Below are 14,094 nucleotides of genomic sequence, written 5' to 3'. Positions count from 1 at the left end.
TGAAGATATTTATGGATCCTTGGTACCCTAGTGTCCAGGGCCCAAGGCTCCGACTCGTGCTCTAATCGGAAGAATTGGCGCAATTTATCCCGTTTCGAAGGTCGTGGGTTATATACTTACAGCTCTATCGTATGGGAGGGTCCGTTTTCCCTTGTATTACGGCCGAGGATTCGAATTATGAATGCTTGCAAACTTGTAAGATGCTTTTCGAAGCCGTGGCACGCAAAGAGGTTTTCGGAGCCACCCCATCACCTGTACTGGAACAGATTTCGCGGCTGTGTGAAGGATTGAGCCGGGTTCTATGTCTAAAAAATGTCGGAAAGGTGCAGTGGAAACGGCTTGCATAGATATCGAGTTACTCATGTAGGTCAGTGATATTCCATCTCTGTATGCGTATGTACAGTACAATCTTAAGACTTACATCGGCGTGCGGAGATTGGCATCAACTTCCAATGATCAAGAGCGAGCTCAAAAAAAAAAAAAAAAAACCTACATGTTTGTCTGGGTATTTGCTTCTTTCGCCCATATAAGAAGACTCAACATTCTGGCAACACACTGTGTAGCAAAACCGACGTGTCAAAGTCTTAGGAGATGCAAAGTGCTCTCGTGTATACTCAGGTTATCACCACGAGCACGAGGTGATCGCTCTGCGCATCTATTTTGACTGACGGCGGAGCAGAGGTCGGGCTGTTGTATTGGCGCTGCATCCACCATAACAGCCTTCCAACCCCAACATCAAATCGCGCAAGCCGTACCGGCTATTCGCCCTCCAACATTCCTCCCTTCATAATCTCCATGGAGAAGCGAAAGGAATCGAAAAGACAGCATGCCCAACTTGCATTGAGTGGTATCCCGCTACTTTTCTCTACAGGCTATGTAAAGGATTTGTAAAACGCCCTCCGACCTTACCGAACGGAGAGCTCCTTTTCCTGTACCAAAGAGAGAGAGAGAGAGAGAGAGAAAAAAGCCAATGCCACAGACAACCGCAGACCCACCATACCCCCCAACCCTAGGAAGCAGACAAGGAAATCCAGGATTTAAAGAACAGAAATTAAAGGGAAAGAAAAAGAAAGAAAAAGAGAAATGAGAAATGTTGATCAACTCCGTCGCTTATGCCGCCTGCTGCAAAATGTGCATGATGCTGGTCGGGCTCTCTCCGACTTTGCTCTAAACGCTTGCATGTATGCAACAACTAAAGGGACCTCCTTACACCACACCACTCCACTTGCCAGACCGGGTCGGCGGCAAGTTGTGGGTGAGGGGAGTGATCCCATCAGGTCGGAATGTGTTGAAAGTGTCCCGTCGGTTGCCCGTCTCTCGTAAAACTCCGCCGAACCCAGCATTCCTCGTCAACATAGGAAAATTTGAACAAACCATCCACCGTTAGTACTTCCACGCTTCAATCTCTCCCCTGCTTCTTCCCCCACACTGCTCATCACAGCAATGACAGGATCTTGTTTGCTTCTCCCGCCGTGATGCCCTGCACGCCCATTGAGCGCACCTGGCTTCCCTTCCGCAGCCTCTGCAGGCCCGTCGCAACCTTCCAGCTCTCCTCCATGCTGATGATGAACACGTATCTCTTGCCCTCCGGGTCTCTGATGCTGGCTCTGACGATGTAGACTCCGGCAGATTTGACTTCAGCAGTCTCCACGAGCTTCATCGTCCACGCCTTGACGTCCCACTCCCGCTGAGCGACATGCCGCACATCGTCGTCGATAAAGAGGCCCTCCGTCGTCATGCGGAGGACCAATCCGTCCGTCACTGCGCCTACGTTTGATATCAACTTGCCCACAGGTTTCGGGAAGGCAGAAGTGAACAGGTAGACACCCTTGATCACCACCTTCTCGGGATCGCTCGTGCTGTACGGTCCACGCACCGAGGGCGGGGGATCGGTTCTGGCAGTTGACACCGAGGGTGCGTACGAGGAGCTTACAACGGATTCGGAGTAGGTGGACGCGGAGCCCGTGGTTCGGGGGGCCTTCGGGCCATCGTACGGGCGGAAGCCTGAATAGGCACGGGAATCTCCGTCGGTCGTGGAAGCGGTGGGTCGATGGTAGGGCTTATTGGGCGACGTGGTGGGCGCTCTGCCGCTCTCGCTGGTGGATCTGGTCGGTGGTGCAGCAGCCTTGGCCAGCCGCTCAGCTTCGCGGGCCTTGCGCTCGCGTTCAGCACGTTCCCGGGCAGCCTTGAGGCGCTCCTCGCGCTCCTTGGCTGCCTTCTCCTTGGCCGCTGCTGCTTCTGCCTCGGCCTTCGCTGCTGCAGCGGCGGCCTCTGCATCGGATTTTGCTTTAGCTTCTTTTTCCAGACGTTCGCGGATCTCTCGCTCCAGTTTCTCACGGGCTTCTTTCTCTCGCGCTTCTCTCTCCACCTTCTCCTTTGCTAGCCGAGCCTCTCTTTCCGCCTTTTCCTTGGCCAGTCTTTCCCGCGCCAGACGCTCCCGGGCCTCCCTCTCACGCTGCTCCTTCTCGCGAGCGCGCATCTGTTCCCACTTCTGCTTTTCGGCCTGTGCACGCGCCGCCCGGTCAGCTTCTTCTTTTTTCTTCTTCTCTTGCTCTGCCTGGCGTCGTACTTCCTCTTCCCGTTTACGGGCTTCCTCCCGTTGTCTTGTCTCTTCCCTTGCCTTCTCCCACTCAGCGGAAGAGTTGCGGGTGTTGCCTCCCCACGATCCTCTAGGCGGAGGCCCGGCTCCGGGGCTGGGAGGAGGTGCATTGTTGAAGCCACCGCCGGGGAAGCCGTTAGGCTGAGGACCAGCATGTGCTCCGCCGCCGGGTGCGTGGCCGGTGCCAGCTCCAGCCCCAGCCCCGGCTCCCGCACCTCCTCCACCCGGCGCGGCCGGGTTGGGTCCTGCCGCGCCCTCTGCCTGGGACTTACCCATGGACCAAGCTGCGCCGCCTACGCCGAGGAGGAGGATCAACATTCCGCTTCCGCCGCTGGTGGTCACTGCTGCGACCCACGACTTGACCGTCGGCTCGATGATTGTCCATACTAGTACCGCGAGCAGGGTGCAGCCGACGCCGGCGAGGAACGAGTTCCGCTGACAGTTGAGAGAAGGCAGGTAGAGGAAGCCGGAGCCGGCACTGTGCGGCGGGACGATGAAAATGTCGTAGTTGCCGGGCGGCAGGCCGGAGCCTTGTCCGCCGGCGGTTGTCTTGGGGTTCTCGCCGTGCGGCGGCGGAGGCGGCGGCGGCGGGGCGTCCATTTCGGCAGGTGTGGGATGGGCAACAAGTCAGACAGCGAGTCTGCTTGCGCCTGCGGGGGTAATGATCGATATAGGGCGTCCCGGCGAAGAGTGCTGGCAAAATTGCGGGTCGGTGGCCTATGCGGAGGGCCGTGGATTGTTGTGGGGGTGGTTCGGGCGGTGTTGCGGTGAGCGCCTTGCGCAGGGCATACGGGCAGCAGTTGTTTACGTGTGGCTGGGCGCTTTTGGGACGATTAGATAGAGCAACCACAACAGTCGGGCGAGCGGGCAGTGGGCGGGGAGGACAGGCTGACCTTTTGAGAGGGATATGTACAGAGGAAGAGCGTCGGCGGGTGGGGTTTTTCGAAATTGGTTGGGTGTGACGATGTTTTGGGACGCGGGCCTGCAAGGCAGCGGCAGCGGCTCTACCCGCCAACAAATCCCCCGGACCTTCCTTGATAGCCAGCCGGAACAGGATCCTGGGTTCCCGCACGCCGCACAGGGATGCTCCCCTCCGCTGGAAGGGCGCGAAAGGTGGAGATTATAACCACGGCGGCCAGCTCAAGCGCCAGGTCCCAGGCTGCGTTCCCCCGCAGAGGTCCGCAGATGCGCGCCCGGGCTGTGCATCATCGCCGCGCGATGACTCGTTGCCGATGGGTTGCGTTGCCCCGGCGCAACCCACTGTCGTCGCCCGCTGCATGAGCGTTGCACTCGCGTCAGCCTCCAATTCGTCCTCTCGCGCGTCCGCCATGCACGCACATGCAGCTCGCGGCGCCGCACGCCGTTACGCGCTGCAGGTGGGCAAGAAAAAACAAATACACAGCCGCACTGGGCAGCTCGTCCAGCTCGCGTCATCACCACAGGCGATCTGTCCGATGGATTGGCAAACACAGGCCGACGCCTGCGCCGCCCGCGCCCAGGCAGCGCATCGTCCACCGCTTCTCCGCAGCTCAGCTGTGCGGCTGTGGCTTCCCGTGCCACCCTTCTCACACCGCGCCCATTCCGCGCGCTCACGTGCGCCGAGCCGTGCGCCCGCTTCAGGGTCCTTAGTCTTGGCTGCTGGACGTTGGATGCGCGATGCGACTGAATCGTTGCGCATTTCTGGATCACCCCTGCTGCATCCGCGGCCTGCCGAGCTGTGTCTCCACAGTCACGCCGCTAGCGACCACGGCCATGTGCCTCTCACCGCCGGCGTCCAGGTGACATGTCGGAGCTGCACGAGCTGCAACACCGGCCCAGAGCTCCTCCCTCCTCTGCTGCGAGCTCAGACTCCCCTCCCGGCGCCCTCACGCCCGACGAAGACGACGACGCCTACGAGCTCAGCGATGACATGCCGTCGGACCTCCGCGCTGGCGACTCCCTCTCTCCCGACGACGACGAGCTGAACCGCCGCACTGTCCGCAAGCTCGACGTCATCCTGCTGCCTTTTCTCGCCCTGCTCTTCCTGTTCAACTCGCTGGACAAATCGAACATCGGGAGCGCCGAGTCCGCCCATTTCACCACCGACGCCGGCCTCGACCGCCAAGATGTCAACACCGCCGTCGCGCTTTTCTTTGTCTTCTTCGTCGCCCTACAACCCGTCGGCGCTGCCCTGGGCCGCAAATATGGCATGAAGAGATGGGTGCCGGCGTGCATGGCTCTGTGGGGTCTTTGCACTACGCTGCATGTGTGGGTGCATGCCGCGTGGCAGCTGTATATTCTGCGCATCACCATAGCTACTCTTGAAGGTAGGTCAAAGAGCTTGTTCTCTCCGAGTCATCCGTTAAATCACACCCTTAGCCGGCTTCTATCCCGTTACCGTCTCCTACCTCTCTCTGTTCTATACCCGTTTTGAGTTCGGCAGGCGCTTGGCTATTTTCTATGGCCAAGCAGCTGTCGCCGGAGCTTTTGGTGGAATCCTTTCCTATGCCGTCTTCTCGCACTTCCCTCGTGAGGATGCGCGTGAAATTGACGACCCCGCCGCTTTGCCCACCCATAGCAGCTGGCACTCGTGGCAGATTCTGTTCTTGATAGAGGGCCTCACTACCATGACGATTGCTCTGACGGGCTTCTTCTGGTTGCCGGAACGCGCCAAGACTGCATGGTTTCTGAACCCCGACGAGCGCGAATGGGCCGAGGAGCGCATCAAAAGAGACAGAGAGGGTGAGGTTGAGCATAACCGCCCCAAACGCTCTCCCTCTCCTATGTCTACTCACGAGGATCATGCCGACCTTGAAGCCTCACTCCGGTCCACTTACTCCACCTCCGAGGAGGCCCAAGGCCTACTATCTGTATCTCCTTCTCATAGACCGGGATACCCACCACCGCATGAAACCTCGTCAAGCATGAATACCACGGACCACGGACTCTCAGCTCACGACGTCCTCTCTGCGCTCTCCTCCTGGAAGGTCTACTACCTGCTGGTCTTCAACATCCTATCCGCCATCCCAAGCACCGCATTCTCCATCTTCCTCCCCCTCGTCCTCTCCCCGCTCTCCTCCACCCCAGCCCTCGCCAACCTCCTGACCGCGCCGCCGTACATCTGCGCCGCCGCCACCCTCTACGCCTTCACCTCCTGGTCCGACCGCATCCGCGACCGCACCAAGCCCATCCTCTACAGCCTCGCCATCGTCCTCGTCGGCTTCGCCGGCACCATCTTCCTCCCCTCCCGAACCACCGAACCTGACGCCAACGCCGATTCCGACTCCGACAAGCACGACACCCACCTCCTCGCCCCCCGCTACCTCGCCCTCTGCATCCTCCTGTCCGGCACCTTCATCGCCTCGCCCCTCACCGTCGCGTGGCTGACCAACAACCTGCCCGCGCCCGGCAAGCGCGCCATCGCCCTCGGCATCAACGGCTGGGGCAACGTCGCCGGCGTCCTCGCGTCGCTGCTGTTCGCGCCCCGCTTCGCCCCCGCCGGCTACCGCGCCAGCTTCGCCTGGACCGCCGTCGCCGTCGCCGCCGCCGCCGCCGGCTTCGCCGGGTTCCGCGCCCTGCTCGTGAGGGAGAATGACTGGCGGAGAAGCGTGATTGAGGGCTGGGATGACGAGGAGGTCGAGGCGGAGAGGAGGTGGGGGAGGGGCCCCGCGCCCCCGCCGGTTGCGGCTGGTGAAAGGGGGAAGGCGGTCCTGGATCGGGGAGTGGAGTGGTTGGAGGGGAGGGCGAGCGCGAGCCGTGGTGGTGGGGGCGGGAGCGTGGCGGGGAAGTTGGCCGGGTGGATCGGGGAGTGGCGTGTTAGGGAGAGGGAGGGCGATGAGAGGTTGACGTTTGTGTATGGTCTGTGATGGTGATGATGGTGATGATGACGGCGGCGGCGGCGGTGCTGTTGTGTGGGTTGGTTGCCGCCGTGATACTTGGATGGGCTTTTTTTTTTTTTTTTTTTGGTTTCTTCTCATGGGGGTTTGCCTCCCCGCGGGGAGGGAGCATCGTCACTCCGTGTCTTTTGTTGTCACTATTTGAGCGTGTCCGAATCATTCTCGGCATATGGCTCATGGCTCACTCACCTGGTGATGGTGGTGGTGCCGAACTTTTAGAGCTGTTGTGTGTGCCTTTCCAGCGAAAACATGACACTATTGATTGTGACCGCACCTACCCGGCGATATTTCGCTCTCGTTTTTTTCCTGCTCAAACACTCCCTGTTACCGCACCTATTCATGCCTACCCCCCGTGCAAGCTCTAAGAACTCGTGCCTCTTTTTTTTTATTTTTTTTAATCCTCTGATATGATAATTTGCCGGTTCTAAACTGTGCTGACGCACGCTCTCGTGGTATCCAACCAATCATTCTCAATCGCCCTGGATCGGCCGGGGGATGTCATGCGGAACTGCTGTGGGTGGTGGGTGCCTGCCTGCCCAGATCATGTAGGGGCGTACAGGCTTGCTTCCTAGTGCTATGTATGTATGTAGGCTGCGAAGTGCCAAGGATTAGGGAAAGCCTCGTCCCGTCATATCAGCTCGAACCTGCATCCTTCCCATGGCTAGTCGAAGCACATATCCGGATGCAAATGTGGGGTTGAAGAAACGTCGACACGGGCCGTCCGGACGTAGGCTTTTGCTATGGAGGCAAGGAGAGTGTTTCTAATGACACAAATCCGATCCTTGGCCAGCCAACCCACTGTACCTAGAATCCGCAGAGATTGACAGGTGAAGGCTCTTGAGAAACTTCCTGTGTCAAGTCCCAATGCTTGTTGATGCAGTCGGTGCAGAACGGCTCGAACCAATCGTTACCTTTCCAAACGAGGATAGAAACCGAGGAACCTCTGCGCACACCTGCTCCGGAGAGATCTGAAATTGACAACGTCTGATTGATTCCCTTTCTCGTTCGAACGCCTGGAACTAACAGGATCGAATACGACATCTCCAGGACCGCATGTGCGTTCTTCCCCCTTTTCGCACTCGGCTAAAAGACTCTTTCGCGTTGCTCGCTCTTTGGAGAGTGCGTCTAGGTCCGTAGATAGCCACATGCACCGATTACTTTGGTCCGTTCCCCCTCCCCCAAGGCAAGTGTGAACACGAGATGTCAAAAAACCAAAAAGAAATGCCCGGACGAGAACTTCTACACACAAGCAGGAGCTGTAAAAATATGAACGCCTTGCAATGATCGTGTGTATGTGTGTGGGGTGTGTGCGCGAGAGAAGACTCTTTCTCTTTTCAAATGTACCGAGACAAAAGATCGATTTTCTCCCCCGATATCAATGGTAGGTGACGATGGACAGAAGCAAGACACACGGGATACAACCAAGGCATGAGGCTTCCTCCGGTCTATAATAGGAAAAAACTCCCAAAGAGAAAAAATGTTCCAGGAAAAAACAAGGAAGAAAGTATTTCGAATCTAACCCGTGCAGCAGACAGAATGCCCGAAAGAGAAGGATGCCATACCGAGCATGAGAGGCCCATGAATAAATAGCCGTCATCTAATGTCCGACTTTTTGGAATACTTGCTACCATGAACAGCCCTACCCATGTTCGATGCCAATGATTCGTGGAGGAATACCGGAAAAGCGCAGGGGTAATATCAACAACCGATGTGTAACATAGTCGTATTCATGATGAGGAAAGAAGCGCTGAGAAGAAGAAATGTGAAGCAGGACAAAACCGCAAAGATTCGTTGTCGAAGCGTGCTCTCGGAGTTACTTCCTCGGCTTGCTGCCTGTCCGTCTCCCTTGAATATTCTGCTTGCTTGTTCCGGTAGGCCTGATAGGAGTTGTCTTGTCAAGTGTTGTCGCCTAGATAGAAGTCGCAGGCCTACCAGGAGCAGCCAGCATGGATGAACTGGATATTTGACAGGAGCTGATGTTCTGTTGGGCGTTGCATCCTTGCTGGGGCTTGGGGATTTCCCAGTACCTTAGTCTTTCCTGTAGGCTGAAGCCCTTCCATGACTTGAAGGAGTTGCAGCGCTCCGAACATCCGCCTTGCTGTTTGCACCATTACTAGCCTTGCCGGAACCAGTAGTAGCGCGAGCTGCACCGGACTTCTCAAAACTCTTGACACCGCTCGGTTGTCCGGTCTGAGCAGTATCATTCCTCGCGCCGAAGCCTTCGGTCTTGCCGTTGTTGCGGGCCGAGTTGACCCCACCGCCATTTGCACCGGTTTTCGTTTCGCCTCCAGCAGTCGTTCTGCCAGCGCTTCCACCACCTTGAGGCACACTGCCAGCGCCAGTTCCTCTCGCCGTCCCTCCACCAGCTCCACCGCGAGTAGATCCACGGTTGTTCCCTTGTCCTAATAAGTAGTCAACTAGAACGGGAAACCTCCGGAGAATTGCGGCCCACCTCGACCTCGAGCACCACCTGGGAATCCACCCGCGCCCTGGAAGCCACCGAAACCGCCACCTCCCATGCCACCGCCCATCATGTTGAAGAGCATCTCGGGGCTGATGTTGACACCACCACCCATGCCGCCCATGCCGCCGCCCATGCCGCCGCCGCCGCCAAACATGTCGGCAGGGTCAATGAGGTCTTCACCGCTATCGTAGCGGGCACGTTTCCTAAAGTAGACAAGGTTAGAGATGGCGCCACTCGCAGAAAGCGCGAATGCATTCCATGTCAGTGTAGGATGACTTACTGTGAATCGCTCAGAGTCTCGTAAGCCTCACCAATGTCCTTGAAGCGTTCGGCAGCTTCCGGATCATCGCGGTTCTTATCGGGGTGGTGGACGATGGCCAGCTTCCGGTAGGCCTTCTTGATCTGGTTGTCGTCCGCGTCCTTCTCAACCCCAAGGATCTTGTAGTAGTCCTTCCTCTGTGCCTTCTTGGACTCAAGCTGCATGTTGCGGATGTCTTTCTCGATACCAGGTTCACCGGGGTTGGAGTCCTTGACAGCGTTCAACTCTTGGATGGCGGCGTCGAACTTGCCCAGCTCGCCCAATGCCTTGGCCTTGGTCTTCCTAGCCTTGAGATAAGACGAATCAAGCTCAAGAGCACGCGTGCAGTCGTCCACAGATTGTTGGTAGTTTTTGAGCTGGGGTCAGGGTCAGCATTGAAGCAAACAGAAGCCAAGCATTCTCACCTTGATGTTGGCAGTTGCGCGGTTCTGAAGGAGCTTCGAGTTGATGCCCTTGTTTTGCGGATCAACCTCAAGGGCCTTCGAGTAAGTGTCGACTGCCTCCTGGTACCTTCCACTTTTGAATGCCTGGTTGCCCTCTTCTTTCATCCTATCCAGCTTCTGCACAGTACGCAGCCACTTGATGGCGTCCTTGAAGTCTGGATCGCACGAAAGGGCCTGCTTGAAGTGCTGAATAGCCTTGGCGTTCTCACCCTGGCCGTAGAGCGAGCGTCCACGAAGCACGAGAGCCTCAGGGTCTTGACTGTTTGCGCGCAGCAGCGTCATGGCTTGGCTCTGAGCCTCGCCAAGTGCATTGACGTTGCCCATCTTCAAATAGGCTTCGCCTCGCATGAGTCTCCACTTCCTAGGCACAGAAACACCAGAGCCGAGACCCTTTTCAGCCTGGTCGAGTGCGTGGATCACCATGGAGCCTGCAGATCCGGAGCGCAGCTGATCCTCCGCCTGCGTCAGATGAGTTGACATGGCCTGGGCGGCCGCCTTATCCGTTGCGCTCGCATTGGCCTTCTCGTAGATTTCCAAAGCCTCCTGAGGGCGGCCAAGACCCGTGTAAACACGCGCTAACCTGTGGAGGATCTTGGGATTGTTCGGCTCAAGCTCGTCAGCGGACTTGCAGTCCTCCAGAGCCTCGGGGAGGCGGTTCGCGGAAATGTACGCGGCAGCGCGGTTAGACCTGTAGGTCGCAGACTTGGGATCGGCCTCGATCGCTGCAGATTACACAGTTAGCAGTGGCACCGACACAGGCACATCGCAAGAGCCAGAACAAGCAGACGACAGCTCGGTTAGATAGGGACGCTGCAGCGAAAGGTAGCAGCTGTGGTACAAATTTGACAGGGAACCCTTGATCAACGTGTAACCAGCAAAACGAAAACCGCCAAAATTTCACGGAGCCGGAAGGCGTGGAAGCGCACATACCCTTCGTGTACTCCTGGATAGCCTTGGGGTAGTCCTTGGCCTTGAAGAACTTGTTTCCCGCAGCCTTGCATGCCTCGGCGTCCACGGGCGGCGGGCTTGTGGGCTGGCGGTGCGGCGGGGGCGGCGGAGCGTCGCCGTTGGTCTCGGCGGCGGTGCCATTCGCCTTCGGAGGCGGCGAGGCGGTGGCTTCGCGGTCGACGTCCATGGGCGTCGCCGGGGTGCTCTGGGGCTGGTCGCTCATCTTGGTGTGTAGGGCTGACAGGCGACGGCGCTCCTCGGGCGGCAGATTGAGGGGATGGGTGTTGGGGTCGTAGGACTGGGTGCGCGAAAAGGCCGACTTTTTGGTGGGGGAGGAGTCGGACCTCCGGTGACGATCCTTGACGGGAGAGGAGCGTGCGCTGTGCGAACTGCGGTGCGTCTGGCTCGAAGGCCTCTTCTCGGGCGACGCGGGCGGCGTGCTGGTGCGTGCCTTGTGCTCGTGCAGCGGTGGAGTTGGAGGTGAGGCTGGGCTGTCGGTCGGCTTCTTCTTCTGTTTGGAGAAAATGCCGGGCAGAACCATGAGAGGCGAGCAGTCGGCGGAATGGCACTACTTGCGGGACGCTTATTCAGGTGGGCGGGACGGTCAGGCTCCTGGGCGTCTGAAAAAATGTAGCAAGTCGGGCCTAGAGGGGGCAGCTAAACGGAGTCGAACACCGGGTATCCAAGGCAAACGCGGCTGGGATCTGCCGCACCTTCGCGAATCTTCCATAGGCTCGGGAGAACTCGTGGCCGCTGCGCTTGTGTTTACGCGCCCGCCGTGCTTATCCCGCTCGCCAGCACTGCTCTGCAGCCCCGCGTCACAGCAACCAGCGTGCGCGGCCCAATGGCGGGCAGGCGGGCAGGCAGCGCACGCGGTCAACCGCAGCGTATGGCGTCGAGGGCTCTGATACTCGCTATCGCGCAACATCCTCCCGAGCGTGGCGTACGGATCGCAACGAGATCCTGCACTAGCGGCTGCTCAGGCCTCCCACTGCGTCACTATCCTGGGCCATATTATATATATTTATCTCCACGCCCTCTTCTCACCCTACACTTTACAACCGGACGATGCCCTGACACACTCCCTCGCGTCGGAAAAGCAATTGGGAGCGTTGTACGGCATCACATACCGATTGGCAGCTACTGCAAGGCGTGTCATGGGCCGCAACCACCATGTCGAAGCACAGTCCTGTGGACAGCTGCTACACCAACCACACCTCTCGCCATGTTCTATGGCCAGCATGTGCAATGAGTTTACTGCTGGTCACTGAGGAGCGAGAACATGCTGAAATTCCATGGCCCCCTACACATGTCATGATCCAACCACTAATCCTCCTGGGAATGTCACCTGAAAGACTACAACTGGAAGACACAGCAAAGACTGTATTCCAGGGGTGCACGAGAGCCCAGAACGGGCATCTTGTGGTGCCCACCATTATTTTTGACTGCCCTTTTGCTTTTCATGGCGCAAAGTCAGGCAGCATCTGACTTCTAGGGAAGATGGCTCTTATCAATTGAGATAAGTACGTGTTGCTGAAGCCGGCGAGGTTGATCTCGAGTCAAAGCCATGCACTGTGGCGCATGACCTACACGCACTTGGTTATCTGAATGGGCTCGTCCGTCCGGATTTCCTGCAGCATGTAATACTCACGCAAGCCGCTAGAACCACTCAGGCTGCCGTTGCAGCAGAACCTGGTCACATTCTACCATCCACAGCCAGTGGTCGCGTTGTGCTCCCACCTGGCGCTTGGCTCGGTTTGAGGTGCTGAGCATCGCGCCGACACCATTGCCCAGAAGCATGCACGGCGAGACGCTGCGGAATATGACAGGACGTCCACTCTCGATTGAACGAAGGGGAAGAGCGATCCCCGCCGAGTGTTATCGATAGGCGTGCCTGAGCTGCAGCCTAGGCCGCGGGACAATCCCTGCTTGCTCTGGTCGCCCTGCGTGAAGACCCCATCATTGCGGCGGCCAGTCACGGCTGGGATGCCTCATCGGAACTACGGCGTCCTTGAGTCGGCCGCGTGCTCCAGTGCCGCTGTTGCGCTGCGATGCACACGTGACGCGCCCATCCAGGTAGAGCAAGCTGGAGCTCCCCACCTGCTCCTCGCTATCCGTGTCTCACGACTGCCTGCGCCCGCCTCGACTCATCGCTGCCCTTCCCGGCGTGCTCGCGCCGTCGCTGCACCTCTCATCGCCGCCTGCAGCTGCTGCGTGCCCGCTACCCGCTTGCCATCGCTCACTCCCCCGAGAGTTCCACACCCCCAGCTTGCCCTACGTCACCGCTTCAAACGCCGAACAGCTAGCGGCGCGCCGTGATTGCCGGGTGTCGCTCTCGTGTAAAGGATCTGGAAAGGGCGTGACTCGCTCGACTAGACCACAGGCGCAGGTGCTCCCAAGCTCCCCGTAAGCTCTGGACGAAGCTCCCACACAGCTCGACCTCGAGGCTCTCGGAGGCGGCCGTGCCGACCAAGTCTCCTTAGCCGGGATCGCTCTTATAACGGCCTCTCCGCCTGGACCCTGACGCCATCCTCACAGCAAACACTCGTCCCACCAAGTAGCCATCCGCGGGTCGCGCTGCACCGACGCGATCCCCCTGCGACACTCACAGCTCTAATCCTCAAGCCACCAGGGTTCCTCGCGACCCAGCCTCGTGCAACCATGGGCCTCACGTACAACGTCTACCTCAACTCGCAGCGCATCTACGGCTGCAAGAACTGCAAGACGCACCTCTCGAACCACGACGACATCATCAGTCGGGTTAGTACACGCGCCGATTCCCCCACCGCCTGCAGTCAACGACGCCACTTAAGGTGCTAACCTAGATCGATATCCAGAACTTCCGCGGCCAGCATGGCAAGGCCTACCTCTTCGACTCTGTCGTCAACATTACTCAGGGCGAGCCCGGCGAGCGCAACATGACGACCGGCAGGCACATCGTGCGCGATATCCAATGCAGGCAGTGCAAGGACACGGTCGGCTGGAAGTACGACAAGGCGTACGAAGCCTCGGAGAAGTACAAGGAGGGCAAGTACATCCTCGAGGCCGAGCTCCTCTGCACGGTCACGTAGGGGCATCGCAAGCTGCGGGACCGTCTTCGAAATGAAGCAAGGCCAGGACATTTGCATAAAGGCGTAAAGGAACTGCATGGTGTTTTGGAGCGTGTCGGTGTTGGTGGTTTCTCTTTCCCAGCATACGGTCAACTCCCATTTGACATCGACTTTTGGGAATCTCAATTCTGATTGGGTCATTCATGGGGACGGTGGTTAGGTAGCGCAACGGACTTTGGATTGGGTCCAACATATGAACATGCACGAATGGAGGCCGTAATCCGTTCCCCCTCCCTTTGACACAAGCCTCGCTTCCAATTATCGAGCGGGTGGTAATTACCAACCTCCAATTAGGCTTGAGTAATCATCGTTCGGGAAGCCGCGATCAACTTTGCA

At 58.2% G+C, this 14,094-nt stretch overlaps 4 protein-coding genes across 4 annotated transcripts; 2 read left to right on the top strand and 2 right to left on the bottom strand.

The window, feature by feature from the left end:
• Positions 1–1,435: 1,435 nt before the first annotated feature.
• On the bottom strand, positions 1,436–3,199 carry SLS55_007719 (uncharacterized protein; the record flags this gene model as incomplete). Its single annotated transcript, XM_066779135.1, has 2 exons — positions 1,436–2,844; positions 2,872–3,199. 2 exons carry the CDS (start codon positions 3,197–3,199, stop codon positions 1,436–1,438), a joined length of 1,737 nt encoding a protein of 578 aa, XP_066629939.1.
• A 1,309-nt stretch (positions 3,200–4,508) lies between these two features.
• On the top strand, positions 4,509–6,444 carry SLS55_007718 (uncharacterized protein; the record flags this gene model as incomplete). The annotated part of the gene is made up of 2 exons (XM_066779134.1): positions 4,509–4,905; positions 4,958–6,444. The coding sequence occupies 2 exons, from the start codon at positions 4,509–4,511 to the stop codon at positions 6,442–6,444; spliced, it is 1,884 nt and encodes a 627-aa protein (XP_066629938.1).
• Positions 6,445–8,502: 2,058 nt separating this feature from the next.
• SLS55_007717 (uncharacterized protein) lies at positions 8,503–10,871 on the bottom strand (the record flags this gene model as incomplete). The annotated part of the gene is made up of 5 exons (XM_066779133.1): positions 8,503–8,759; positions 8,957–9,141; positions 9,219–9,613; positions 9,662–10,422; positions 10,631–10,871. 5 exons carry the CDS (start codon positions 10,869–10,871, stop codon positions 8,503–8,505), a joined length of 1,839 nt encoding a protein of 612 aa, XP_066629937.1.
• A 2,438-nt stretch (positions 10,872–13,309) lies between these two features.
• MOH1 (protein yippee-like moh1) lies at positions 13,310–13,719 on the top strand (the record flags this gene model as incomplete). The annotated part of the gene is made up of 2 exons (XM_066779132.1): positions 13,310–13,408; positions 13,474–13,719. The coding sequence occupies 2 exons, from the start codon at positions 13,310–13,312 to the stop codon at positions 13,717–13,719; spliced, it is 345 nt and encodes a 114-aa protein (XP_066629936.1).
• Positions 13,720–14,094: the final 375 nt, after the last annotated feature.

The sequence above is a fragment of the Diplodia seriata genome, assembly GCF_021436955.1.
Source record: "Diplodia seriata strain FDS-637 chromosome Unknown scaffold_8, whole genome shotgun sequence".
NCBI lineage: Eukaryota > Fungi > Ascomycota > Dothideomycetes > Botryosphaeriales > Botryosphaeriaceae > Diplodia > Diplodia seriata.
This window is presented reverse-complemented; position numbering and strand designations above follow the sequence as displayed.